The sequence below is a fragment of the Sceloporus undulatus genome, chromosome 4 (assembly GCF_019175285.1).
Source record: "Sceloporus undulatus isolate JIND9_A2432 ecotype Alabama chromosome 4, SceUnd_v1.1, whole genome shotgun sequence".
Lineage (NCBI taxonomy): Eukaryota > Metazoa > Chordata > Lepidosauria > Squamata > Phrynosomatidae > Sceloporus > Sceloporus undulatus.
The window spans coordinates 13,224,346-13,252,112 of NC_056525.1; the positions used below are offsets into that span (position 1 = coordinate 13,224,346).

Below are 27,767 nucleotides of genomic sequence, written 5' to 3' on the forward strand. Positions count from 1 at the left end.
ATCAAGGCTAGATGTACTTTTAAAAGTAAACTCACACGCCTGTTTGAAAGTGCAAGTGGGGAAGAAGCCCATTATACACAGTAGAAGTTTGGCAGAGAGATCCTTTACTTATAGATTCAGTACATGAAGTTAGCTAGTGATCCTACTTTTCTCCATGTTAGTATCTAGGGGAACCCACAGGACACAGTCGAGAGACTTAATCTAAGCTCATGTCTTCCTCTTCATCCTTCTTGTCCTTTGAGTCTCCTTCCTTTTGGTCAGATTTGCCATTGTTTTGCATTGCTTTTGCAAAGGCCTCTACATCTGAAAATGAAGAGAGAAATTTTAGTCTAGCAAGTAAAATCCATTATGAAATGGAAATGCAAGTTGTTTAACACACATTTGGAGCATGAAAGGCTTAGAATAAGGCATTTACAATTTAGTCCATTGTACAGCGTCTTTCACTTACGTATATGAGATGTGAGTTACAGTTATTTAAATTCTTCCAGAAAGACGGACACAATTCTGTTTATTCCCCTATACTTCACATTGCTATGTCCTTAACTCTGGTCTCCCAGATTGAAATTCAACTCCCTATGCACTGGCCTGCAGTTAATGAAATCAACAACTTAGACCTGAGGCTCACATATTTTGTGTCTCGTTTATCCCTGAAGATCTTCTAAACAAATTGAAAAAATTCCAAGTAATAATCAGCTAAATAAGCGGCAGCTGAAAGGCAACATTCAGACAATACTGCATTTGCAGTTACAGCCTTCTCACATTCATCAGAACCGAGAACTGTTAAGTATCCAAACACAGAGAATGATATTTCATTCAGTATTAACTGTTTCAAGAGTATCTCAAAATGGATGGATACACTGATAGGCACAGCAGTCTTGACTTTGTTGAGATAGAAGGAGCTGAGCTGCCCCCTTCTACCCTAATTACTGCTTCAAACATATTCATAACTCAGGAAGAGATGCATGTTTCAGAAAAATTCCAGTGATACTTGGTCTGAGCAAGCAGGAGTTCCTTTAAGAGATAGCCATCAAGCTGCTGAACTTCCATTGATGTTGATGAAAGAAACTTACCCCCTTTGTTTGCTGCATCTACTGCTTCAGGTGGTAAACCAAATTGACTCATTAGAGGTCCCAGCTGTCCAGAAGCCAAGGCTGCGCTGAACATGCTCAGTGCCTACCAAGAGAAAAGGGGCTAATTCAAAATCTAAGATTTATCTCCATTTTAAAGGGAAATAAACTGCTGTATCTTCTAAAGTTATACCCCAACAGACAAATATAAAAGCATCCGAGGAGGATCTAGAAAAGCAGTAGGAAACTGTGGCCCTATGTTGCTGGACAAAAATTCCCATCATGGTTCATCAATAACCAACCTTGACTGGGACTGATGAGAATTCAGCCACATACAGACACCCCCAAAGATCTGGCACTCACTAGTCTAATATGGTCCCCATTTGATCTGTCTTTTCAAAGTGCAAAAAGCAAAACCCTAACATACATCTATTTGCTGCAGATTCAAACAGATAGAAAAGCACAGCCTTTCCCCTGAATATGAATTAGCACTCACTACTAGCAGTTTCAATTAACTGAACTGGGGACAATAATTTGGGCTTACAAGCACTGCCCAGCCATTTTTAGTCAGGCTCAAAAATAACCACTAGTATGAACTGCCTAAAAGAAAACAGATTTTTGCAGAAAGGAGTAGAGATGTAAGTTTTCCAGAAATTTTGAATGTATTGGGGAGAGGGGGGGACAGATCTTCTTTTTTCAAGTTTTCAGGGAGGAAAATCAAAATTTTTCAGAAAACTTGAAAATGCAGCATTAATCCCTTTACAGTTTGAAGGTCATTTTGTTCCTTTACGGGGGGAAAACAATATCTTTGAGGCAAAATCTTCACGTTTGGTATTTTAAAAGTACCCTTTATTCAGAATAGAATTACAAAACAAACTTGCTTTTTAAAAATGTTGGCCAAGAACTTGCATCAACAGATGCAACAATAACAGAGTTGTTGTTGCAGACAATGACAACCCCCCAAAAACCTACTTTTGAGACAGGCAGAACCCCTACAAAAGGGATTCAGAGGCAAAGCACATGAATGCTGAGAAATGACATCTGCAGCATCTTCAGGTTGCAGGATGTGTTGCGATTCAGGCATCTGGAGACTTCTTGGAATCCTGCTCCAACTATGCCCTGTGACTAGGAGAATGCTGCAGGCATCATTTCCCAGCACCTCAATAACACTGCAGTTGGGGTTCTGCCTGCCTGAAAAGTTTAGGTTTGGGGAAAGTCCTTTTTGTTTGCTAACAACTATTAACACCTAAACTATAAGGAACTTCAAAAAACAACAATAAAACAAAGTAACAAAAATAATGTTTATTATTACAACATATTACAGGCTGACACTCCCTTATCAGAAATTCTTAGGACCATAAGTGTTTTGGATTTTTTCAGATTCTGAAATATTTGAATGTACATAATGAGATACCTTAGAGATGGAACCAAATTTAAACATGAAATTCATTTATGTTTCATATACACATAGCCTGACGTTAATTTTTATAGATACCAGTAATAATTAAAATAGTTTTTGGCATGAAACAAATCTGTGTATACTGAACCATCAGAAAGCAAAGGTGTCACTATCTCAGCTACCCATGTGAACAATTTTGGAGTATTTTGGATTTCAAAACTCCAGATAAGACATGCTCTCAACTTGCATTACCATTTTAATAATAAACATAATTATAACAAATAGTTTTTTTCCCCAGTTGCCTATGGGTCACTATCACACTACACTGTTAGTGTTCTTACTCCACTTTTTTTGCTATGTCTGCCTCTTGTGGAATTCTGGGATTTGCCATCTAGGGAGGGGTATTTAGTATTCCCATCTAAGGGGCTCTTAGGCCTCACTAAACTAATACAATTTTCCATCATAGGCCTTCAGATCTGTAGACTGGAGAATGTTTTGTGACACATTAACCTGAAGCAAGGCAACCCAAAGGACTGACAAGATACAGGGAAATAATAAGCTGGCCATTCACGTTTTATTGGCCACAAGAATTCAATAATTTTTTTTCAGAAGTCCGTCCCCATGTCATGACTTTAATTATCCCATTACTTTACGTGCACGCAGTTACATATGCCATTGCCAAAATTGCCTTGCTTCATTCATTTCCATACAGCTGTTTTTTTGATTAATAAAAACAAAACAGGAAGAGCAGCCACTGAAGCTGAGCCTGCCTCATAATTAGTTTTCTTTGCACATTCATTTTCCAAGTATGTGGAGGGATTACTGAAGATGCCTCTCAGTCAGACCCTATCCAGTTCTGTTCAGGAACAGTCCGCTTAAGAATTCCTCCTGATCCAACCAAGCAGCTTTCCTGCAAGTGCTATTAGTTTCATAGCTTTACCTGCTGGAACTGTGGAGAAGTCAGCGTATTCTGGATCTCCTCTGCTGTTTGTGGCAGAGATTCCCCCGAAGGAAGGTAAGGCAGCAGGCGCTCTTGAACCTCTGTATTTGCCAAAATAGGCGCCATTATTTCAGGGGTCAATACACTGGACAGGTCAACTGGGGAAGAATACAGTATGATTACTTCATGGGGTAAAAAGCACCTATTAGCAAAGCCAGTCTAGAAAGACTTCTGAAATCTCTTGGTATCATTTATGCACCACACCACAATCCCTGAAATTCTACAAGGTACTGGAACTTCAGAATGGCAGCAGAAGGAAGAACACTTATTTATCTTTTATTTATCCACACCACTCTCCCATGTACCTTGCTGCCCTCCTGCTCCAGCTGGCACATTCATGGTTGCTAAGATAGTCTGGAGGTCACTCAGTTGGATGGGCTGGGTAGGGCTTGTTGCGGTGCTGGTTCCATTTCCTGAGCTTGGAGCAGGACTGGGACTAGCGGCAGAAGCAGCTGCAGGAGCAGTAGGTGCAGGCGTTACCCGTGTGGAAGAAGTACTGGAAGATGGTGTCACAGCTGCTGACTGGCTGCGAGAGCTAGAAGAAAATTCTTGTTACTAAGCTCTGCAAAACATTACTCTTAAGAGGGTGGGGGTGGTTTATAAATTGCTAAGCCATCCTAAGAATCTGCCAAAAAGAAACCTTCCAAGTGAAAACAGAAGCAGGTACTCTTTCCTCACCCACAGCAGCAGTTAACATTTGTATGTATGGAGGGGGTAGAATGCCTCCTTTTGAAATCAGATTTTTTTTAAAAAAAAATTAAAATTTAAGACTAGAACAATTTTAAAGTAGTAAGTGATTCAGAAACCTGAGCATCATTAAATATGTATAGTGCGCCCATGTCATACATGGGCGCCTTTTACGCAGCTTCCAGCATATGCTGGAAGCCCCACACCATTTAATGAATGGCGCACGCGCGTGCCGCCGCATACACAAACGCCATTATCTTCAATGGGACTCGAGCATAGGCGGAACTTGCCTTACGCGGTGGGTCCAGAATGGATTCCCCCATGAGGCAAGGGACCACTGTATTACTATTCTAGGTCATATTATTGAAGCATCAGGTTCAGATGACAATTTTACAAAGTATCCTACATCTAACAAGACAGATGTCTTAATTTAGTTGCAGAACAAAAATGCTCAGCAAAAATATGACAATGGCCCAAGTTTAAGCAGATCAGTTTCTAAATTATCAACACTCTGTCCTATGATACAAGATGTGGGACAATTTTTTTAAAAAAACTTGATCACACTGGACCTCTTTCCATCTTGGTCCTCCTGCACTTTACGCTATAGGCACTGATGCACCTTAAAACAGTGCCAGAAAGAAGACTAAGAGTTCAGTATATTCACCATTTCCACTATTATTTAACAAGCACAGTATCACACATTAAAATGAATCCTAAAATTACTACAGAGGCCAAAGAGCTATGGCTATGCTTATAGCCCCACCAGTCTTGTATCTCCCTGTTAACCCTTTTGTCATCTTGAATGAATCCTCCTCCATGAGATTCCGACCCTTGCCACCCAAAAATCAAATCAGACCCAGGTCTTTTGTGTTACACTGGTACTACAGAAATTGCTTTCCTACAACTAACATTTAAGGTGCCACAGTCAGAACTGATTGTTTAGCACAGACTCATGCAATAAGCAACACATAATGAATAGGAATATGTAATGCTGAAATATCTGAACAGAGCCCAAGATGTTCTCAGTATTTATGTATATCATTTTCTTTAATAATTGTAAGTTATAGATCTTTTTACCTTGAAGAAGAACTGCTAGTTGGGGGCCCTCCACTTCCCAGCAGACTAGCCAAGCCAGGACCTGTGAGTGCACCAAGGCCACCTTTAACAAAGAACAGAAGAACATCAGCTTGTTTCTTTTTTAGAAATAGAGTAAAGAATACACTACTATCTGGATTTCTTTAGCTAGTTCAAAGATTTACTGTACCCGCATACATATCTCAAGAAACAGACATGTGTTTTCTTTTTGTAATTTTGTTATTTAGACTAAAGACTCTTATGTTTTCATCTGCCAGTGGAAGGATCTTGCCAGTTCCCCAGGGCATGTGAGGGAAATGGAGGGGCTCAGGCTGTAAGACCACTGCACTGTCCTCAACATTCTTGTTTCCCTACCTCTGCCAGCAAACATAAAGTTAAGTTTTCCTCTGGTGAATCCGAAAAAGTCTGGAGGTGTCTGTGCCATTTAGAAGTAAGTGCCATTTATCCCACTTCCCAACACCCCTTACCTAATTTGTGACAGGTTGGGCCTAACCCAGGTAAATGCTAATTTTGACATACATCTTCAAAAGCATCATACCAAGTCCACCTAAGCCCGTTGGTCCAATCAGCTGCATGAGCTGGTTATGGCTCATGTTTCCTAGAAGACTTTGCAAGCCACCTTCACCTAAAAAGAAAACGAGGAGTATAAAATTCATAAGTTCTTAAAGACCTCCATATAAAAGCCAGACAATGTTAAGCTGCCAATAAATTTTACCAGGGAAGTCATATGGCTATACTTAATATCCAGTACCTTTCTTAAGGTGTACCAGTGCTATTCAAAGCATTAAATTCTGTTTTTCAAAACTACATTTCTTCAAAGTCATCCTGCAGTTCCTAAGGTCAAAGACTGTTCCTAAGGTGCCCCGCCTTCTGAGGTTGTGCAGACAGCCTTTCAGGTTCTGGTGGCATAGCTGGTGCCACTATTATGAGACTTTTCTACCACTTTCTTCTACCAATACAGTGCGCCCGCGCCATACGCGTGCGCGCCATATGCAGCCTTGAGCATACGCGCTCAAGCCGTGGGGCGCGGAAGGGGCGGCGCGTCCCATTCAATTGAATGGGCACGCGTGCCCGTTGCGCCCCGCGCGCACCCGCACCACCGCACATGGGCCTCATTGTTTCCAATGGGGCTCGAGCATAGGCGGAATTCACCTTACACGGCGGGATCCGGAACGGATCCCCCGCATAAGGCGAGGACGCACTGTATTAACATCGGGAGTTCTTATTTACCACTTTGCTGATTTGGTATTACAGGTTGAGTCTCTTATCTAGAATTCCATAATCCAAAAAATTCCAAAAACCAAGATTTTTTAATGAGTGGCTGAGATGACACTCTTGCTTTCTGTATACACAAGTTTTGTTCTGTGCACACAATTTAAAATACTATGTAAAAATACCTTCAGGCTATGTGTATAAGGTGTATATGAAACATAAATGAATTTTATGTTTAGACTTGGGTCCCACCTCCAAGATACTTCATTATGTATGTGTATGAAAATACAGGTATTCTGAAATTAAAAAACAAAAACAGAATTCCAAAACATCTTTGATCCCAAGCATTTCAGAGAAGGGAGACCCAACCTTTACTGACATGTTTGATTTTACTTGAAAATCTACTTTTTGTTAATTAATGCTTTACTTTTATTCGGATATTTAATTCAGCTACCGTTTTTATGCTAAAAAGTTAGACAAACTGCAAAAAACCGGAGTATCAAAGTACTGCTTGTATGAAAAAAGGGGCCAAAAAGGATTCTGGAAAAAGGTCTGTACCTCCAAGAGCAGAAAGTTCATGGCCTCCACTTCCACTGCCACCCAGAGCTCCTGGCATTGGTGGATTATTGAGATATTCATTCACCTTACGGCAGTGTTCTTCATCTTTCTCTGTCTTGGGTTCCTGGAAAAAAAAATTACTATACCCTAACCGAGTACTCAGACTTATGAAATGTCATTATTCCCAGTGAATATAGCTTCCACATTACACAACATCAAACTGACTCTGGTGTCCAGATAATTTGTACACTTCCTGTTAACAGGAGACAAAGGAGTACACTATAGAGGCTGATGCAATTACACACCTGCATCCAGAAGAAGAGTCGCTTGGATCCAGCTTTAAATTTCAACACATATACACGGCCAGTAGTACACTGAGGAACTCTCTTAAATTCACAGTCATCAGGAAAAATAATTAAGTCCTGAAATACAGACAAAGAAAAGTACAAATCTATCCCAAAAATCCATCAAGCGACAGGTAAAGTCTCAGAGAACAGGTAGTTAGAAGGAGCTTCACAGGTAAAAGGCAGATACACAAAATATGCTTCTAGAGAAACTGCACACCCTCCTCTAGCAAGATGCATGAATTCTGCAGTCATTTCATGTCTTGCTAATGACAATGTGTTTCTGCAAACCATAGACTCTTTCATGGAAGTATACTATTTTTAATCACTTCTCAATATGCAAAGCAGTTTTAGATCTACATAGATAGGAGGTTAGTGTTTTCTACTTACATCTTCCACATTCCCAGAAGTCCTGTCCTTCCAACAGAAATGAATGAGGGAGTCATCTGTTTGCTGGATGTACACAAGACCTTTTCTCTTGTCTGGTGTCACAGTGCTTCCTTTCAAAGACATCTTCCCTGCACGGAACTCTACCAAGTATTTGCTAGATGAGCCCCGGGAGCCTGGTACCAGGCTTGGAAATAAAGCTCCAGAAGACATCCTGGAAGGAGACAAAGGTTCATTATGACCTCTTCTTTCTCCCTCATAGACAGTTTTATTAACACTTTAATCTACAGATAACCCAACAAAATAGTTTTCAAGAAGCAATAGACTTTTAAAGCATGGCCAGGACCAAACTAAAATTATTGGTTTAGATCCTAAGCCTTCTCATGCAGACTCTTAGTTGGGCTAAACCATTCAAACTATCATTTCCAACTGGCAATGGGCTATACATTACAGGCAATGGTAACAAACGAACAGTCCATCTCAAGAGCTATAAGCATAATCTTGCAGATGTTACTTATTATTATCCCACCTCTTCCAAGGAGCGAGGCAGCGTACAATAGCAAAACATACGACATAGTAAAATATATCCCATTACCCTCTTTCATAAAACAATCCGCACAATTATAAAACAGTAAAACTATAAATAAAATGAAGAACATTAACATTAAAACCTTCATAACAGAAGCAAGACATCGTGGGCAATCGTTGGGACAAAGTCCGTATCACAAAGTTGAATCAGTTAATCAGGAAAGGCCTGTCGGAAGGCCTTTTTAAAGCTGTCAAGGCAAGTAGTAAGTTGGATCTCCTCCGACAGGCCATTCTATAATTTAGGAGCAGCAGATGTAAAGGCCCTCTGGGAGACGGTAGCCAGCCTGTTCTTCATTGGCTGTAATAAGTTTTTCCCAGAGGACCTAAGCATGTGGGGTAGATTATACGGAAGAAGGTGTTCCCACAAGTAAGCTGGCTACTTCTTTCCTTGTATACTTTCCATGTCATAAACACTACTCCATCTCACACAGTTTTAGTACCAATTCTTCAGTTTTACCTGATTTTTGGTAAGCTTTTCATAGGTTTCAAGATTTGGGATTTAATAAGTCAGGGAAGCATCTAGTATCATTCTGGTGATTTGAAAAGAAAACAGCTGAAAGATTAGGATGTTACTCAATTATTATTATTATTATTATTATTATTATTATTATTATTAACCTTTATTTATAAAACGCTGTAAATTTACACAGCGCTGTACATACAATCTTTTTAACTGGACGGTTCCCTGCCCTCAGGCTTACAATCTAAAAAGACACAACACAAAGGGAGTGGTGGTGGGGAAGGGGCCTCTCTAGTAGGATAATACATATAATATACATAGCAATACAGGAAATGATTCAATAAAACAGGCAACAAAAGAACATCAAATAGCAAGTGACAATTATGCAATGCCTGGGAACGCTGCCCTGAACAGGATGGTCTTCAACTCCGTTTTGAAGCTGGTTAAAGAGGTGATGGCTCTTGCTCGCAGGGGAAGAAGGTTCCAGGAGTGAGGGGCAGCAAGTGAAAAGGGGCAAATCCAAGATGGGGCAGAGGAAATCCTGGGCTGAGACAGCAGACCTTGACTACCAGAACGGAGGGCCTGAGTGGAAAGGTGAGGAGAAAGAAGGTCTGATAAGTAAGGAGGGGCCAGTCCATGGAGGGCTTTAAACGTGGACAGCAGGAGCTTATACTGAATGTGGAAAGGGAGGGGGAGCCAGTGAAGAGATGCCAACACAGGAGAGATGTGGTCAGAGCGGTGGGTGGAAGTGATAATGCGTGCAGCTGAATGCTGGACAGAAATTAAAGGACGGAGGTGAGAAAGAGGAAGCCCTGCCAGGAGGACGTTACAGTAATCAAGTCGTGAGATCACTAGGGCATGGACCAGGATCTTGGCAGTAGAGGCGGAGAGATATGGTCGGATTTTGGCAATATTGTACAAAAAGAATCTACAAGCCTTGGCTGTGGTCTGGATCTGAGGGATACACAACAGAGAAGAGTCAAAGATAAAACCAAGACTGCGGGCTTGCTGGACTGGTTGAATAGAAATGTTGTCCACAGAGACAGAAAGGGAATGTTGAAGGGTGGGCTTAGGAGAAAAGACAAGAAGCTCCGTCTTGGACATGTTGAGCTTCAAACGCCGATGGCACATCCACTGCGAGACAGCTGTGAGACAAGACGAAACTTGCTGTTCAAGCCTTGGAGAAAGGTCAGGGGTAGAAAGATACAACTGGGTGTCATCGGCATACAAATGGTAGGAAAAACCAAAAGAGCTAATGAGTTTACCTAAGGACAGTGTGTAGAAAGAAAACAGAAGGGGACCCAGAACAGAGCCCTGAGGAACTCCAACAGTTAAGGGAACAGGAGAAGAAGTCTGACCACCTGCAACTACTGCAAAAGATCTATCTGACAAATAAGATCAAAACCAGTCGAGAACAGAGTCTGAGAACCCAAGGTCAGAGAGTATGTCAATTAGGAGAAAGTGATCAACGGTGTCAAAGGCTGCAGACAAATCGAAAAGGATGAGAACAGAGTAAAGGCCATTAGCCTTGGCCTGTAAAAGGTCATTTGAGATCTTAGTGAGAGCTGTCTCTGTAGAATGCCTTGGGCGGAAACCAGACTGAAAGGGATTGAGGATGGAGTTGGCTTCAAGAAACTCAAGACAGCGAGAATAAACAACCCGTTCCAAAACCTTAGAAAGAAAGGGAAGAAGAGAAATCGGGCAATAGCTAGACAAAGAGGATTCAAAGACTCAAGAGGTATTTATGCAATATTTGCTAATAATAGAGTTGGAAACTTATTGTTGTGATGTAAAATCTGCCTAGGGTAGGGAAACACATACACCAGCAGATTATTACAGTCAAGACTGCTTTGCTACTGTCCCTATGGAAGTCCAGAGGATAACAGTTGCATCTTCTACCCTGGCAGTACAACAGCTGCTTGACAGAACCAGAGCACACATAGACACTTAATGAAAAATCAGTGGTTGGCAGAACCACTTATCAATAGTAAATCTAGCCCCCCCGGAAGACTCTAGAACAGTGGTTCACAAACTTTGGTCCTCCAGATGTTTTGCACCTCAGCTCCCAGAATTCCTGACTACTGATCAAGCTGGCTAGGGCCTCTGGGAGCTGAAGTCCAAAGTATGTGGAGGACCAAATTTTGAAAATTGCCGTTCTAGAGCTTGCTTGTAGCTTTTTTAAAATGTATAGAACACTTCTAAGCATAAGTGTGTGTGTGATATATTTAAAAACAGCAGTCCAAAACGTAAATTAAATCCCTGCCAACGTAAGTGCAAATAATGTCCTTAAATTCTTTAAGGAATTGGCAAGTAATATTAAATAGTTTGTTTAACACAGAATCTTCTTTTGCCATTATAGAATCATAAAATTTGGAGTTGGAAGAGACCACAATGGCCATCCAGTCCAACCCCCTGCCATGCAGGAAATCTAAATCAAAGCATCCCCGACAGATGGCCATCCAGCCTCTGTTTAAAGACCTCTAAGGAGACTCCACTACACTCTGAGGGAGTGTGTTCCACTGTCGAACAACTCTTACTGTCAGGTAGATTTTCCTAATGTTGAGGTGGAATCTCTTTTCCTGTAGCTTGCATCCATTATTCCGGGTCCTGTTCTCTGGAGCAGCAGAAAAGATGCTTGCTCCATTCTCAATATGGAACTCCTTCAAATATTTAAACAGGGCTATCTTATCACTTCTTAACCTTATCTTCTCCAGGCTAAACATTCCCAGCTCCCTAAGTCGTTCCTCATAGGGCATGGAAACCCTTCACCATTTTAGTCGCTCTCCTTTGGACATGCTCCAGTTTCTCAACATCCTTTTTAAATTGTGGGGCCCAGAACTGGACACAATATTTCAGGTGAGGCCTGACCAAAACAGAATAGAGTGGCGCTTTTACTTCTCTTGATCTAGACACTGTATTTTTATTGATGCAGCCTAAAATTGCATTAGCCTTTTTAGCTGCCGCATCGCACTGTTCACTCATGTTCAATTTGTGGTCTACTTGGACTCCCAGATCCCTTTCACATGTAGTTTCATTCAGCCAGGTGCCCCCCCCATGCCCCACTTCAAAAACAGAAGCCATTTTCATAAGAATAAAAGTGTAGTGGTTTGAGCATTGGACTACAACTCTGGAGACCAGGGTTCGATTCCTGCTTGCCCAGGAAACCCACTGGTGACCCTGGACAAGTCACATGCCCTTAGCCTCAGGAGGCAATGGTAAACTTCTGACCTAATCTTGCGAAGAAAACTCCATGATAGGTTCACCCTAGGGTCGCCATAAGTCAGAAACTCCAGGGATTTCTGGATGAAATGGATTATCTAGATCCATTTCAATCTGGTTTCAGGTCTGGCTATGGAATAGAGACAGCCTTGGTCGCCTTGGTGGATGACCTACACAGGGAACTGGACAGGGGGAGTGTGTCCCTGTTGGTTCTCCTGGACCTCTCAGCGGCTTTTGATACCATCGATCATGGCATCCTTCTGGACTGTCTCTCTGGCATGGGGCTTGGAGGTACTGTTCCACAGTGGCTCAGTTCCTTCCTGGAGGGGTGAACCCAGAAGATGGTGCTGAGTGACTCCTGTTCGACCCCCTGGCCATTGACCTGTGGGGTCCCTCAAGGTTCTGTGTTGTCTCCTATGCTGTTTAACATATATATGAAACTGCTGGGAAAGGTTTTCCGGAGTTTTGGGGTTCGGTGTCATCAATATGCAGATGACACTCAGCTCTACTACTCCTTCCCACTTCAATCCAAGGAGACTGTCCTAGTCCTAAACCAGTGTTTGTCTTCAGTAAGGGACTGGATGAGGGCAAACAAGTTGAAACTTAATCCAGACAAGACAGAGGTGCTCCTGGTCAATCGGAAGGCAGATAAGGGAACAGGGATCCAGCCTGTTTTAGGTGGGGTCACATTCCCCCCTGAAGACACAGGTTCGCAGTTTGGGGGTAATCTTGGACTCAGCTTTGAACTTGGAGGCCCAGGTCTCTGTTGTGACCAGGAGTGCTTTTGCACATTTAAAACTTGTGCGCCAACTGCGCCCGTTCCTTGAAAAGCCAGATCTGGCCTTGGTTACATCCCGTTTGGACTACTGTAATGGGCTCTACATAGGACTGCCTTTGAAAAGTGTTCGGAAAATTCAATTGGTTCAAAGAGCCGCTGCCAGGCTGTTAACAGGGGCAGATTACAGAGACCATACAACTCCCCTGTTGAAACAGCTTCATTGGCACAATTCAAGGTACTGGTTATAACCTACAAAGCCCTACATGGCTCAGGTGTTAAGGAAAAAGCAACATGGGACATACAGTAAGAGAAATAAAACTTGTATGTGAGAGTCAGAATGACTCAGCAGAAGCCAATAGAGAACCACACAGGTGTGAATGGTAAAGCAATTAACAGGTCCTGAGTGCCAAGGACAAGAAATGCATAGTGGATAATTGGACACACCTGACAATTGTTAAGTGGTCAAGGCTGAGATGATGAAATCATTAATTGTGGGTTGTAGTTGTGGGTTGTAGTTGTGGATAGTAGAGTGGATTGGAGAGTGAGGAGTTGAGTATTGTTTGGAGCTGTGTATATAGTAGAATAAAGTAGATCTTTTATATAAGACTACTGAGTTGTCTGGTGTCTTGGGTGAAGCAGGACCCTGGTGAAGAAGGGTGAAGACTTCTGTGGAGGCAAGAGTGAGAAGGCTTGGAGAGTTTGTCGGGGTCTTCAGCCTGTTCTCTGCAACTCTTGCAAAGATACAACAACTGGCCAAAACTGGTCAGCGTGGTGCACAACCAGGTGGTGAGTTCCAGGCCAGGTGAAGAGCCACAACTCCCATCATCCCTGACATCAGGTCCACACTATTTGGCAGACGGTTTCTCCTGGTATGAACCGGCCCGGACTCTGAGATCCTCTGGAGAAGCCCTTCTCTTCGTCCCAACACCTTCACAAACATGGTTGGGGGGGAAATGAGGGAGGGCCTTCTTGGTGGCTGCCCCTAGACTCTGGAACTCCCTGCCCAGGGAGATAAGAACGGCTCCCTCCTTGATGGCCTTCTGCCGGCAGGTGAAGACATACCTGTTCACACAGGCATTTAAGGAATTACTATAAGGACAGGCTGGAATGTTGGACCAGTTTAATCATTCTTTTTACTGTACATTATTTATTTATTTATTTTTAAACTGTTTTTAATTGTACTTTTTGTTTGTTTGTTTTTTTAATGCTGTGAAGCTGCTCTGAGTCCCAGTCCTGGAAAAAGAGCAGGATATAAATAAATAAACAAACAGCTTGAAGGCTCACAACACAGAGAAAGTAACACTCACCAACAATGCACTACAGTATCCAGAGTGTCAAGAAAATCTAGACTCCTCTAGTATTATTTTGTACTCTAAACCAGCAAAAACATCGAAAACATGACTTTGGCTTTCCTCCAATCATACTGTTGGTCATTTCGATAAAGAAGCACTGAGTGAAAACCAGCCAAAAGCCTCTGCAGGAACCAGTCCAAAAAGCAGACAAACTTGTGCATTTAGGCTTTGTTTTTCAATTCAGCTTCCTTAGCTCTCATCTTACTGCTATCCATGATCTCAAATGACATCTATTTTTTTCCTGGCTATAGCTCATTCCTTCCAATATATTCTGCATCCAAAATTCAAGGGCTCCCTAGTCACCTAAGAGCCCAAGGATTTGACACTCCAGCATTGTGAGGCATATCAAGTGATCCCTGAATAAGAATTGGTGATACAAGAGCTGGGAAGAGGAAACCGGGGGGGGGGGGGAACCTGTAGGTGGAAAATAATCCTGTTCTCTCTCTCTCTCTGAATGAACTCAGGGCAGGTCAATTTAAAGACATGACGTAAGGGCTGTTCGACAATGGAATGCACTCCCTCGGAGGGTGATAGAGTCTCCTTCCTTGGAGGTCTTTAAACAGAGGCTGGATGGCCATCTGTCGGGGATGCTTTGATTTGGATTTCCTGCATGGCAGAATGGGGTTGGACTGGATGGCCCTAGTGGTCTCTTCCAACTTTACGATTCTATGATTCTATTACTACTCCCATTCCATTTTAAGTATTTGTAGAAAGTTTTATATTTCTAATCAAAGTGCACACTTCTAATCATTTCTAATTTATTAGATGGATGGCAGCAAAGTCCTGAATGCTGTCAATGTAGCTAGGGAAAAGAAATTTGGAAAAGGAATAAACAATTGTGCAATGTACTAAACTAAAATGCCAGAGAACATGATCTAAAACTAGTGGTTCCATTATACAAGAGCAAAAAAATAGCAGAGGCTATCTATATTAAATAAAAAAGGGGTGGACTCTAGTAGCACCTTTGAGACCGATTTACTTTAGTTTGAATATTCACGGATTTCAAAACTTTTTTCAAAGGCAGTAACTGAGTATGAAATTAATGCCACATGTATTTAAATAGCTTTGTTCAACCTACTGCTGACCCACTACATATGTTGTAACACTGGATGCTCTTAGATGGTTTTAGCATACCTCCTTTCTGCTTCCCAGTCTGCACAAACCACATTCCACCTTTCATACGGTCATCCACCCACCATGGTCTTGGGCAACATCTTTCCTACTACCTTTGTCCTTCAACAACCATAGTTAAAATTGAACTTGTCACCTCATCACCATGCCACTGCATTTCCATGGTATTCGTGGAATACAGAACCAGTATGGTGTAATGGTTTGAGCGTTGGACTATGACTCTGGACCCAGGATTTGAATCCCAGGCTCAACCATGTAAACCCACAGAGTAACCTTGGGCAAGCCACACTCTCTCAGCCTCAGGGGAAGGCAATGGTAAACCCCATCTGATGATACTTGCCAAGAAAACCTTGTGATGGGTTCACCTTGGAAATGAGTTGAAGGCACCAAACAACAAGAAATGCATACAGTCTGTAAAGGTCACTCCTGGCATCAGTTCACTCTATGATTTGAGGAAGTAGACCAAGTTTATGAAAGCTCATGCTACAATTTCTTTCAGCACCTTTCAGACTAACTAAAAGAAAGAGGTTGGCAGCTTAATTCCAGTTACTCTCGAAGGTGCTATACGATCTCTGATTTTACAGACTAACAATGCTATATCTTTGAATTTTTTCAGAGAGTTAGTCTTAAAGGTGCTGCAAGATCACTTTGCATACTGCTATTACAGACCAATATGGCTATGGCTCCAAGCAGACGGGGCAAAAGGAGCAGCCAGAGGCCACTCCTGCCCCGATCATTGCAGGACTGTGGTGAACAGGCACCAGAATCCCAAAGTCTCAAACATGCCCAGGCAAGCAGCCGATAAAACCCACTATTTTGTGGCCAATTGGCCCTGGCATGGCTTCTGCATGGTTTGGGGGCGTGTGGCATCTAAACGCCATACCCCCAAATTGTCCTGACTGTGCCCATCTGTTTCAGGCCTATGAATTGGAAACAAACCAAGATATTTTCAATTCAATTACCACAGCCATAGTTTCAATGTGTATTGCAACCCTCTCTAACTACAGGGACCTCAGTTTCATTACGGAAAATAAAAAGTTCCTAAATACTCTTGGACCAGGATTTAGGGATCTGGGGATGTTTAGCCTGGAGAAGAGGCAGCTAAGAGGTGATATGACAGCCCTGTTTATGTCTCTTTGAAGAGGATGGGGCAAGGCTGTTTTCTTCTGCTCCAGAGAATAGGACCCGGAACAATGGATGCAAGCTCCAGGGAAAGATGACTTGCCCATAGAGAGCCATTGCAGAAGGTAAAGTCAAAGGCTTTCATGGCCGGCATCCATAGCTTTTTGTGGGTTTTTCAGGCTCTGTGGCCATGCTCTGGAAGAGTTTCTTCCTGACGTTTCGCCAGCATCTGTGGCTGGCATCCTCAAAGGCTTGCCCATATACAATCATGGGGAATATCTGGCCATAGGGAATCATTGGGGATTACTTGCATGTAGACAATCATGAGGATTAAATCCCCAGTGACTCTCTATGGGCAAGCATAGTTTCCCTATGGGCAAAGACTGTCCTTTTGGTACGTCCTGTGTATGTGTGTGTATATATACACAAACACACACACACACTTTACTCTTGAGGACCCAGATATTCTTAGAGAGAAGATATTAATAAAATCCATGAATAGTCAAATATGCAAAAGCCACAAATGTGGAGGAGTGAGTGTGTGTGTGTTTGTATATACACACACACATTCACACACACAGGTTTCCAGCCTCTGGCGACCTTACCAAGGGGCTTCCCTGGCAGGGTTCCCAAGAGCCAGGGTGGCCAGATGTCCTCCAAGGAAGAGGAGGACAAAGGGACACAGAACAAGAAGAAGAAGAAAAAGGGGGGATGAAACATTTCCAGATGGAAACCTTCAATCAAAAGCCCAAAGATAAGCGCATGCTCAAAATGGAGGTCTGTTTCGGGATTCCTCCCGGGCAGCCTCGCCTGGATCTCTGTGAGGGAAAGGGAAGCTCCATCAGCTCTGAGCGCCTTTCGATGGAGAGCCGGGGAGATATATATATATATAATATTACTATTATGCTTCCTAAAAGCGAAAAATATTCCTGTCAATCAAAGCTCCACAGCCATGCTCCGAATGGAGGACATTTAAATATCCCTGTCCCAGACTGAAGGTTGGAATGGAGGACGCGTCCTGGAAAAGGAGGACGCCCCCGACGCCTCACCTGCCGCTGCCTCTGCTCCCTTCCTTCCTTCCTCGCACCTGCTTCCGGTTCCCCCTAAGGGCCTCTTCTTGTCACGGCGGAAGCCCGCCCCCTCCGCTCTCCCATCCGCCTCTCCTATTGGCTGGCTAGCGCACGGTTCCGAAGGGGCGCATGCGCACAACGGCGCTTAGCCCAGGCTGGCAAACGCGACCGGCATGCACCGCGGCGCCCCTTCGCTCAGTCCTCCTTTTGGCCCTATTGTGCTGTGTCATTTCGGAGGGAGGAGCCAGCGGCCCCTAGTGGCCGCCTCTGTAAATGCAGGCAGGGGGTGCAGTGCTTCTCTTAAAGCTGCATTCACACTGATAATACAGTAGAGCTGCCATTTGTTGGTGTTGTGGGTTTTCAGATTGTTTCTGACTTATGCTGACCCTGTCACAGGGTTTCTTCAACAGTGGGTTTGCCACATGGCCATCCTCTTGAGGCTGAGAGAGTGTGACTTGCCCAAGGGTGTGTGACGCAGCAGCTAAAAAGGCCAATGCAATTCTAGGCTGCAAAAAACAATTTCCATGGGTGCTGGCCATGAAAGCCTTCAACTTCACACAATTTCCAAATTTCCTTAGCATTGAGCCATGATGGCAGTGAAAAGGCATCAAACTGGACTGTTTCCACAGTGTGACAGCAGCCCAATAAATTAGTTCCTTCTTGCAAAGGAAGAGAGGTTGCCTTGAAAGAAAGAAGATCCTAATAAGATTGTATGTACTTTGGTCACATAATGAGAAGGCAAAACTTACTGGCTTTTCCCAATGCTAGTGGGGGAGAAATCATGCTAGGAAAAGTAGAAGGTAGTAGTAAAAAAGGAAAACTGCAGACAGGATGGCTAGACTCAGTTAGGGAAGCTTAACCAGACTACAAGTAGAACATGAGTCATCAGTGCGATGCGGCAGCTAACAAGGCCAATACGATTCTAGGCTGCATCAATAGAAGTATAGTGTCTAGATCAAGGGAAGTAAAAGCACCACTCTATTCTGCTTTGGTCAGGCCCCACCTGGAATATTGCGTCCAGTTCTGGGCCCCACCATTCAAAAAGGATGTTGAGAAAATGGAGCGTGTCCAAAGGAGAGCGACTAAAATGGTGAAGGGTCTGGAAACCATGCCCTATGAGGAACGACTCAGGGAGCTGGGGATGTTTAGCCTGGAGAAAGTTAAGAGGTGATATGGTAGCCCTGTTTAAATATTTGGAGGGATGTCATACTGAGAATGGAGCAAGTTTCTTTTCTGCTGCTCCAGAGAATAGGACATGGAGCAGTGGAGTCAAACTGCAGGAAAAGAGATTTCACCTCAACATTAGGAGGAACTTCCTGACAGTAGGAGCTGTTTGGCAGTGGAACATGTTCCCTTTGAGAGTGGTGGAGTCTCCCTCCTTGGAGGTCTTTAAATAGAGGTTGGGAGGCCATCTGTCAGGGATGCTTTGATTGTGAGTTCCTGCATGGCAGGGGGTTGGACTGGGTGGCCCTTGGTGTGTCTTCCAACTCGAATGTACAGGGCGAACTTTTCACAGTTAGTCAAAAGGTGCCTATAAACTCTGATTTTAAAACAATGGTTGCCAGGCTTTGGTCCTCCAGATGTTTTGGACTTTGGCTCCCTGATTTCCTAACTGTTGGTCAAGCTTTCTGAGAGTTGAAGTCCAGAACACCTCAGGGACCAAACTTTGGGAACCACTGTTTTAAAATAATTCTCTAGAGCGGAGATTCCCAAACTGGTCCTCCAAGAATTTCGGACTTCAGCTCCCAGAAGCTCTAACCCATTTGGTGGACAGTCAGGAATTATAGGAGCTGAAGTCCAAAACATCTGGAGGAACGAAGTTTGGGAATAGCTGCTTTAATGGAAGAACATTTTGCCAACTGAGTTTATTGGGAGAAAAACAGGGAAGGCAGGAAGTCAAATAAGACACTGAGGGAACAGAAACTACCTGTCTTCTCCAAAACAAACTTTATTTGCTTTTACATTTTTAACATTTAAGTCCACAAACCTGTACAGACTTTTCTAAAAAGGTAATATGATTTCATATAGTTAATATAGATGGGTATTGACAGTTATTAAATATTATAAAAATAAATCCATTTCACTAAAGCCTTTTTCTTATTAATATCCTCCAACATTTTCATGCAACATGGGTAAGGCAAAAAAACAGAAACAAACCCAAAACCACAAAGGGGCACAGTCTGCCTGGACTTGCTTTCCAATACAAGCCCCATTCAGGGAGCTTGCACCACTGGATCGGTGTGATGATCTTGTGCAAACCCCTGTTCTTTATAAATGAGGCTTGGACCAAAATGAATTCCAGGTGGATTGTGCAGTGTTTGTAAATTATTACTAGGGATAAAGCAGAACAAGTAAGGCAAAACAGAACAGCAACAGTAGCAGCAGAGAGTGGACTGGGAAATTGAGGAAGGAGGGATGTAGATACATATATAACGTTTTAATTTCCCCCCCATGCTATAAAAATCATACTAAAAATCAATTTCTGTGTTAGAACCATTAGCTTTACATAAATTTAAATATTGCTTTATTTTACAATTAACCCCAAACCACGTATGTATTTTGAGAGGTAACATTACAATACATTGTAAAATTAATGTAAGTATTAAAACACTACATGAACAGGAACGTTTACATTTTATTTGAAATATTTAAGTACACAGAGTACAGTGAACAGGAGACAGATTAAAGACCACACCAGCCACCTGAACTGTTTGGATGTTACAACACAATATATATATATATATATTATTTTATTTTTCAGAATGACAAGCTACCTGAATGTTACAGTTAGCAATCTGGAGATTCTTGCAACCTTTCCACATTTGGGAAGGAACAATGGGAGCAATAAATATTTTGGAAAGCTTGTAGAGGACCTTTACGATTGACATATATTTGTTCATCACCCTAAAATTATCAACGTAGAATATTTATATATCAATTGTAATTAGATAATCTTGTAGAGATTTTAACCATACCAGGATTTGCCTCTTAAAATGTAAGTCAAGGATTCATAAATGGATCATAGGTCAAAACATCTATGATCCCAAATTGTAGTCTAAGTGCAATAGGGATAAACTCAATTATATTTTTATATCTCTGTGAAAATAATGTTGTTTTACTCAGATTTTAAAAAGTAATGAGGTCAAGCAAATAATTACTTAACAGGATCTCTAATCTTTTTCTTTCTGAAATAATGTGTTTTTTAAAAAAATTATACTGTGCAGTTAATGCCATCCTGCCAGAGGACTCCGTAAAGTTAGTAGTGTTTTACAAATCTGATATCATGTCAAATCAACTGTAAGAACAATGCAGCCAAATATATTGCATGTTGAAATGAAAACTAAGTGTTGTGGACACATTATGCAACTGCAGAATGTATTACCAGGCAATTAGTTTAATTACAGATTAATGGCCTGTTACCTGCATGGTATGCAAGAGGTGGTCTATTCTAGTGTTGACTTCTGCTTCCTCCTAGCCATAGATTGTAATAATGTCGCATGTATCTTTAAGTAAACATAGCTTACCTATTGACCAAGAGGCAAACCAATGGCCCCAACCAAAGCTAGATCAAGATCTAATCTACACATCCTTTGTGCTGGCAAAGTTTCCCCATTTAATTCAGTGTCACAGTCATACAGACACGGCAGATATATATGTGGAACTCATATCAGATACAAAGCACTGGGACTAATTTATGCACAAAGCCTTAATTCAAACTAACACATCAAGATAGATAGAATAGAGAATGGAAAATGAGCAGCCAAGCAAATAAGTAACTATTCTCCACATAAAAAAAAAATCTTTTCAGTTATAGCTACCTTAACGGTTAACATGATTCATTTTAAAAGTGCTTTTTCCTCCCTGTGGAGGTGTCAAATGGTCAACTTTTGTAAGGCAGTGCTTGAGTTAAGAAGGTGGCACTAAGAACAAGTGCAAGTATAATGTAAACAAAATGGATGGGTATCTTTTTAAAGTAACATCATTTAACATTACAGTCTAAGCTATTAAGGGCCTCAGAGGTTAGTGTGAATTTTAATTTGAACCTCTTCTGATTCTCATATTGATGAGATGGGTTAGAAATTAAGGGCTCAAAGACTGGAGAATGTATATGTAAGAAGCATTTTCCAGTAAAATTCATCCTTTGCAGAGAAACAATTGCCAAGCTAAACCTCCTAGGCTGCACAGGAACTTCAGGCTTCCCGTTGGCATTGTTATTTCATGTCATGTTTTAAATATATCTGTGTAAGAATCAGCCATGCACCCAAAGCATTAATATGGTGTGCACCTGGGAATGAAGAACAGAATGCAAAACATGCAGACATGATTTACTGAATGCAAGCTGTTTTTGCAACAAATACATGATGGAAAATATTCTACAGTATTACTCTTCTTTAACAATAAAATATAGAACACCTTAAATAGAAAGAAAGCATGGGTTTCAAAATAATTAAACATTACAGAAAATACAAGATGCCATTTTTGCCTCATGATGCAATTTGAATGAAACATTACCTGTAAACTTTTTTTTAAAGACTATGCTAATGTGCTTCTTCTGCAATTTAAAATTCAAATATTTCCTTCTAATAACGGGGCATGTATCTATTTATACACAGAAGGTAGGAGCAGCTGTAGTATTTTTAACAAAACCTTTGGCTCCAAAATTTAAAAATTTCTTCAAAACTTCTAATAGGGGATAGAGTTGTCTCAAACCTGGAGAATGAAAGTAAATTTCAAAACTTTATTGTCTCTGTTACACACAAGGCTCAGAATATCCCACTCCAACAGTCAGGTTTTATTGGGTAAATAACTGTGAGAAATAGAAGTACAGCAGCAGGCAGGCAGGCTATGGACTCAATGCTGCCTTTTTGTGGAACAGTACAGTGTGGACACCCTTTTCCTGCCTACTGACTGGTAGAGAAGAGCAATCAGGGGAAAACTACTGCTTTCTGGATGAAACCAATTGTTGGAGAATTGTTGCTCAATTGTTCAAAAAGTGGATCAATTGCTGCTTTATATGAGGAATTTATTAATTTTTCATACACACTGATTTATGGTGTTCAGAAGCAGTGGATTCACTGCAAGAGGAAAGAGAAATGCACAAGTAACAATGAGAGAAATTCTGTGGTCAAGTTTTCTGAAGGGAAAGCTTTCACCAAGCAATATGAAGCCTCACTGGCATGAATGGAGAACATGAAGCTGGAATGCCTGGTACATTATACCCAAGAACATAATGTTAAGTTCTCACAAGATACGCTAGCCAGAGACACTTCTCAAGGTAGTGTCTTTTATTGCCTCAAATGATTTCAGAATATAACAAAATGTGACTAAAAGGGTTAGTCACATTTTCCTCCTTTTTAGTCACAGTGTAAAGGCTCTATAACCCAACAATAGTCCACCCCCAAAAATGTCTTTGAATGTCTCTTTCCTCTTCAAATAAACTTCCAACGCCAAGTCTCAGATTGACATTTGCAAGTATAAAGTGATGTAAAAAACCACCAGCCAGGTTGGGTACAGTATTTTAAATCAGAGAATGCATGAGCCACCAGAAGTTGTTGGACTTCAGCTGCCATCAGCACTAGTCAGCAACACCTGTGGTAAGGGATGATGGCAGTTGCAATTCACCTGTACTTGCAAGACTGTACATTTTCCGGTTTGCTTTAAATATATAGGGATAAAAGAGGAATATCCAAAGTAGAACAACAGATTACTTATTTGATTATTGTAATTCTGAAATCACTCAGTTGTTTTCTCTGAACCTTTTGTGTCATCTTTGCACGAATCCAAATTTAGTAACACAGTAAATTCGGTAGCTCAATTTAACATTTAATTTTTGAACATTTTAAAACATCTGGCAAATTAACAACTTGTTTTTAAAGCTCACATATACTACTGTAATGTTCACTTTCATTATGGAAATGTATAAGTAAAAAGAAAAATATTATTTCCCCTCAAAATTCAAACAATTCTGGGATTATATGGCTTTGATATTTTAAATCTGAAGAATAAAACCACTCTCAAGGAAGGATTTCCTTACTGGAAATTTAGTGAAAGCTCTCATCATGTCACTCAGCTTTAGCAAAAAAGGTAACAGGGAATTGCTTTTCAAGAATGTACTACCAGTTGTAATGTAGTAAATACTTCAAAACATGCACTAAAATGCAAAACAAACATTAACTTTTTGTAGATACATTCTAAGTAAATCCAAAGAGGAAGAAGAGTGTGCATGTTTGTGAATTGGCCTGTAACTCCTGAATAATGTCAGCTTGCCAAAAGCAGAACTGGAGACAAAAACATCTCTGAACAGAAACAAAAAGGTTTGATTTCATACATGATCTACACACAACACCCAAGTTCCTATAAATATATTCAAAGTATCCTGTGTTTTAGAAACAAAACATTCTGAAACTTCAGACAGGCAGGTGTTCACTAAGAACACCTACAAGCCACATCCAACATTCACTACAGTTGTTTGTTTTAAAAATGTCACAAGTACTTCATGTAATTGATAATCACAGTGCCCAAAGATTGAGGCAAAATAGAGTAACAGCTTCTGAAATCTAAGCTTAATGTTCTCTTGCTACAGTTGTGAAGCTTTTAAAATTAGAGACTATTCCGCAGACTCCCAAGAATCCTAGTCATTCCAATTCTTATTAGATGCCTTTCCAATGGCCACAATCATATTTCTGTTGTACCGATTTAGCACTGTTGCTCTGACCTGTGAATGCTCTAAAGGCATCCTTTATAACTGAAATATAAGAAACCATGCGGCTGTCATCTCAGTTTTAATAAAGGTGCAGCCTCTCCACTGGCTACAAGTCAATTCTGCCCAAGAGATAAAATGTAAAATGACTAATAAGGGAAAGCAAACAAAAAACATGCAAGCCACTTTCTTCTGAAACATGATTAATTTCAGGTTGTACCTTCAAGGGGAAAAAAACAAGACTTAAATATTTTGGCAATCAAAATTAAATGAAAAATTCGTGATCAGCAACTGATACTTTTCATTAAAACTTTGCTTTAGAAAAAAAAGTGCTTTCTAGTCATGGCAAAGCCAAGAGCGTCACTTGATTCATTGAAGACTACTGATCCTGGGCAAAGGAGAAACTGCATTCAAGATTTCAATATATATCTGGACAGTCAAAGAAGTTTCTATCAAAGTACCCTCCGGAGTATAACCAGTCAGGAGTCCCAAGATATGGATTAGTTCCTTGATAAAACCATCTGTAAGAAAAGAAAAAAGGAAGGCAAAGGAAATACTGTTACAAAGAGCAGTAAATAAAAACCCACAAAGTTGGGGAAATTAATTTTAATGCTGCCATAGATGGAAGAAAGAATTAAAGGATAGACCCTATCCTTGTGCCTTGTGCCAAGACCCTATACCACTTTTCATCACTTCATTTTAAAAACAAATCTCAGTTCACAGGGCTACCAACAGGATCCCCTGAGCCTAGTATGCTTTTTGCATTTAGGCACCTGTCTGAACAACATGATTCTTATCGATCCAAACAGTTCTGTGCAAAAGAACTGGCCCTAACAGGTTCACACCACTGCCCTGTAGTGAGGTGCTCCATATTTCAATAACAGACTAACAGAGGAATCCATTTTTATTGAGCATGAGTCTGACCTACTGCAGATTGACAATAGCTGTCTAGGGTTTCAGATGGAATCTTGTCAACTGTATCTAGAAATTCTGAGGACTGAACGTGGGACACTTTGCATGAAAATCTTTGCTGTACCACCGAGGTGTGTGGCCCTTTCTTAATTTTAAGGAAACCATTCATTCTTCTTTCCCTCCCCAGCAATCCATCTGACCATGTGTTGCCAGCTCAATCAATATTAGTAAAAGGTCCAAAACACACTGCAGACGTAATCCATTCCCTAGAACTGACCCAGGACAGTTAAAGTGGTCTCAAACTGGATTATGTCTCCAGTGTGTTTCGGACCTAACTCAACACTTTTTAGCATGCTAAAAACATTAGATTGTAAAATTAGATTTTTAGATTGTAAGCCTGAGGGCAGGGAACCGTCTATTATCCCCTCTGTTGTAAGCCGCCCAGATTCCCAGTGATTGGGCAACATATAAATAAATCCTATTATTATTATTATTATTATTATTATTATTATTATTATTATTATTATTATTATTATTATCATCATCATCATCATCTTTCGGCCGTTGAGGGAGAGAGCAGGCCGGCCCAGCGTCACCAGGGGCTGGCCTGAAGACTGAGCGCCCTCCCTCCATAACTGTCATCTTTCGGCCGCTGAGGGAGAGAGCAGGCCGGCCCAGCGTCATCAGGGGCTGGCCAGAAGACAGAGTGCCCTCCCTCCATAACTGTCATCTTTCGGCCGTTGAGGGAGAGAGCAGGCCGGCCCAGCGTCATCAGGGGCTGGCCTGAAGATACAGTGTATCTTAATTGTAGATTTTTCTTGTACTGTTATATAATTTTCTTGTACACCGCTATGATCTATTTGGAATAGCGGTTTATAAATAAAACATATTATTATTATTATTATTATTATTATTATTATTATTATTATTATTTATTTATTTATTATTATTATTATTAAATGCTCTCCTTCTCTTACTATTTAAAACAGGCAGATGCCACCATAAGAATGCCAAAATTCTTTCGGCCTCTATGTTTACATCCATAGACTAGAATGCTGTTGGTGAATCCCAGTTAAAGTAGATCCACTAAATCCATTCTTGAATAGTGAGTCAACATGTAGGTAAATCCCACTGATTCAATTAATCTACTCTAGTTAGGAATAACAAATAGGATTTAGGTTAAAGCGTCTTCCTCCAAAAGAATAAGTACTGTATGTGAACAATAAAACTGACAAAGATGGCAATTTAAAATCACAGACACAAAATTTGATGCATTGCTCTATGACGGCTCCTACGTTCAGTGGGAATTTCTTCTCCCATCCCAACCCCTATTATTTACCTTGTTTTCCATTCCATTTCATCTTTTGCACGTTCCTTACGAGCCGCTCTCTGTTTCTCTTCTAGCCTCTCTTTTTCTTTGCTAGCCAGATCTAACAGACATTTTAAGAGGGATTGGTTACTTTATAAAATAAGGAGGAAAAAAATACAGAAGGAATGGAAGGTAGAGAAACAAAATCCAGATCATTTTAGGAATATATCATATATTCATGACTCAGACCAATTTATTCAAATTTTTATTCATTCCAATATCAACACTTTAAAAGCACAAAAGATAAAAGCTGCATGCATTCAAAAGAAAACAGAAAAGCAGATCCTGCCATTACAGTTCCCGATAAACCTATTCTTTGTAAACCATCACTTTAATTTTGGCTGCTGTCTCTTAACTCCAGCAATTTAGCCCCAAAACCAAATTTGGTAATTGTGGCGGGATACACACCGCCATTTAGTACGTATACAATACGTACTAGGGTTAGGAAGGGGCGGTGCTTCTGCACCCCCTAACCCTAGTACGTATTGTATACGTATTGTATACGTACAAGATGGCGGCGCCCCTTCTACATGGGCGCCGCCATCTTTACGTACTGGACGCACAGCGTCCAGACGTGTCGCGCCGCTTGTGACGTAGCGAGCGCGCCCCTGGCGCCTCGCTACGTCGCAAACGCGACTTTAAAAGAAGCTCCATTTTGGAGCTTCTTTTTCGGTCCGCGCGGGAGTCAGGCCGTGTGAAGGCTCCGGCTCCCCCGCGGACCTACTGCCGGCGGCGGCAGACCGCCGCAAAGCGGCGGTCTGTACCCCGCCTGTGAGAATCTCCATCTATCTAAGGAGAACAGCCTTTTACAATCCGGTGGAAGGGGGCAGATTTCAATTACATTCCACACAAGGACAAGAAATGAAAAAACCTGTGGGCTATATTCTGTCAACCCTCTGTCCTACATAAATCCTGAGGAAACACCACTGTAATCCATGAAATGTTAGCTTCTCATTCAAAGCAGCTCAGCCAGGAGCAAGGCCCTAAAATTAGAGAGGCAAATCTGATACAGACAACAAAAATCACAGCACTGATCAGTGGATGAAATTGGCTGAAACGGACTAAAGTTAAGCCAATATGCTGCTGTTTTTGTCTGTCATTTTGTATTGTAGCTGTAACTTAATAATAATAGTATTTATTTGTATTCTGCTGTAATCCAAGCAGATTACAGCAGTAAAATAACATGCAATTAAAAAAAGAAATGCATTAAAAATTTAAAAATTAAAAATAGAACTTGTTCTAACAATTGCTGCTTGAAATCTTCAAAAGAAACATTATATAAGTGTTTCTTATATAATGTTCTCCCCCAAAGTTTGA

General features: G+C 41.2%; 2 protein-coding genes across 4 annotated transcripts in view; both read right to left on the bottom strand.

The window, feature by feature from the left end:
• Positions 1–87: 87 nt before the first annotated feature.
• On the bottom strand, positions 88–17,602 carry ADRM1 (ADRM1 26S proteasome ubiquitin receptor). Its single transcript, XM_042461484.1, has 10 exons — positions 17,449–17,602; positions 7,753–7,963; positions 7,324–7,440; positions 7,019–7,142; positions 5,787–5,873; positions 5,231–5,312; positions 3,772–4,001; positions 3,407–3,564; positions 1,071–1,173; positions 88–303 (listed from the first exon to the last, which is right to left on the bottom strand). The coding sequence occupies exons 2-10, from the start codon at positions 7,960–7,962 to the stop codon at positions 197–199; spliced, it is 1,218 nt and encodes a 405-aa protein (XP_042317418.1). The 5' UTR covers position 7,963; positions 17,449–17,602; the 3' UTR covers positions 88–196.
• A 1,791-nt stretch (positions 17,603–19,393) lies between these two features.
• Positions 19,394–27,767, bottom strand: part of OSBPL2 (oxysterol binding protein like 2) — a 93,016-nt gene continuing 84,642 nt past the window's right edge. For all 3 annotated transcript variants that reach the window (XM_042462710.1, XM_042462708.1, XM_042462709.1), the window contains 2 exons: positions 26,421–26,511; positions 19,394–24,690 (listed from right to left, as the gene is read on the bottom strand). In XM_042462710.1, coding sequence (XP_042318644.1) covers positions 24,588–24,690; positions 26,421–26,511 — 194 coding nt within the window. In that variant the 3' untranslated portion in view covers positions 19,394–24,587. The remainder of the gene's footprint in view (positions 24,691–26,420; positions 26,512–27,767) is intronic.

What these genes read in the sequence shown, in the direction of transcription:
- ADRM1 (XM_042461484.1), bottom strand. Translation starts at nt 7,962, where the DNA reads ATGTCTTCTGGAGCTTTATTTCCAAGCCTGGTACCAGGCTCCCGGGGC. An exon ending in ACTAGCAGTTCTTCTTCAAG is followed by an intron (nt 4,002 to 5,230) that starts GTAAAAAGATCT and finishes ATTTTCTTCTAG; the next exon opens with CTCTCGCAGCCAGTCAGCAG. An exon ending in CTTCTCCACAGTTCCAGCAG is followed by an intron (nt 1,174 to 3,406) that starts GTAAAGCTATGA and finishes TTCTCTTGGTAG; the next exon opens with GCACTGAGCATGTTCAGCGC.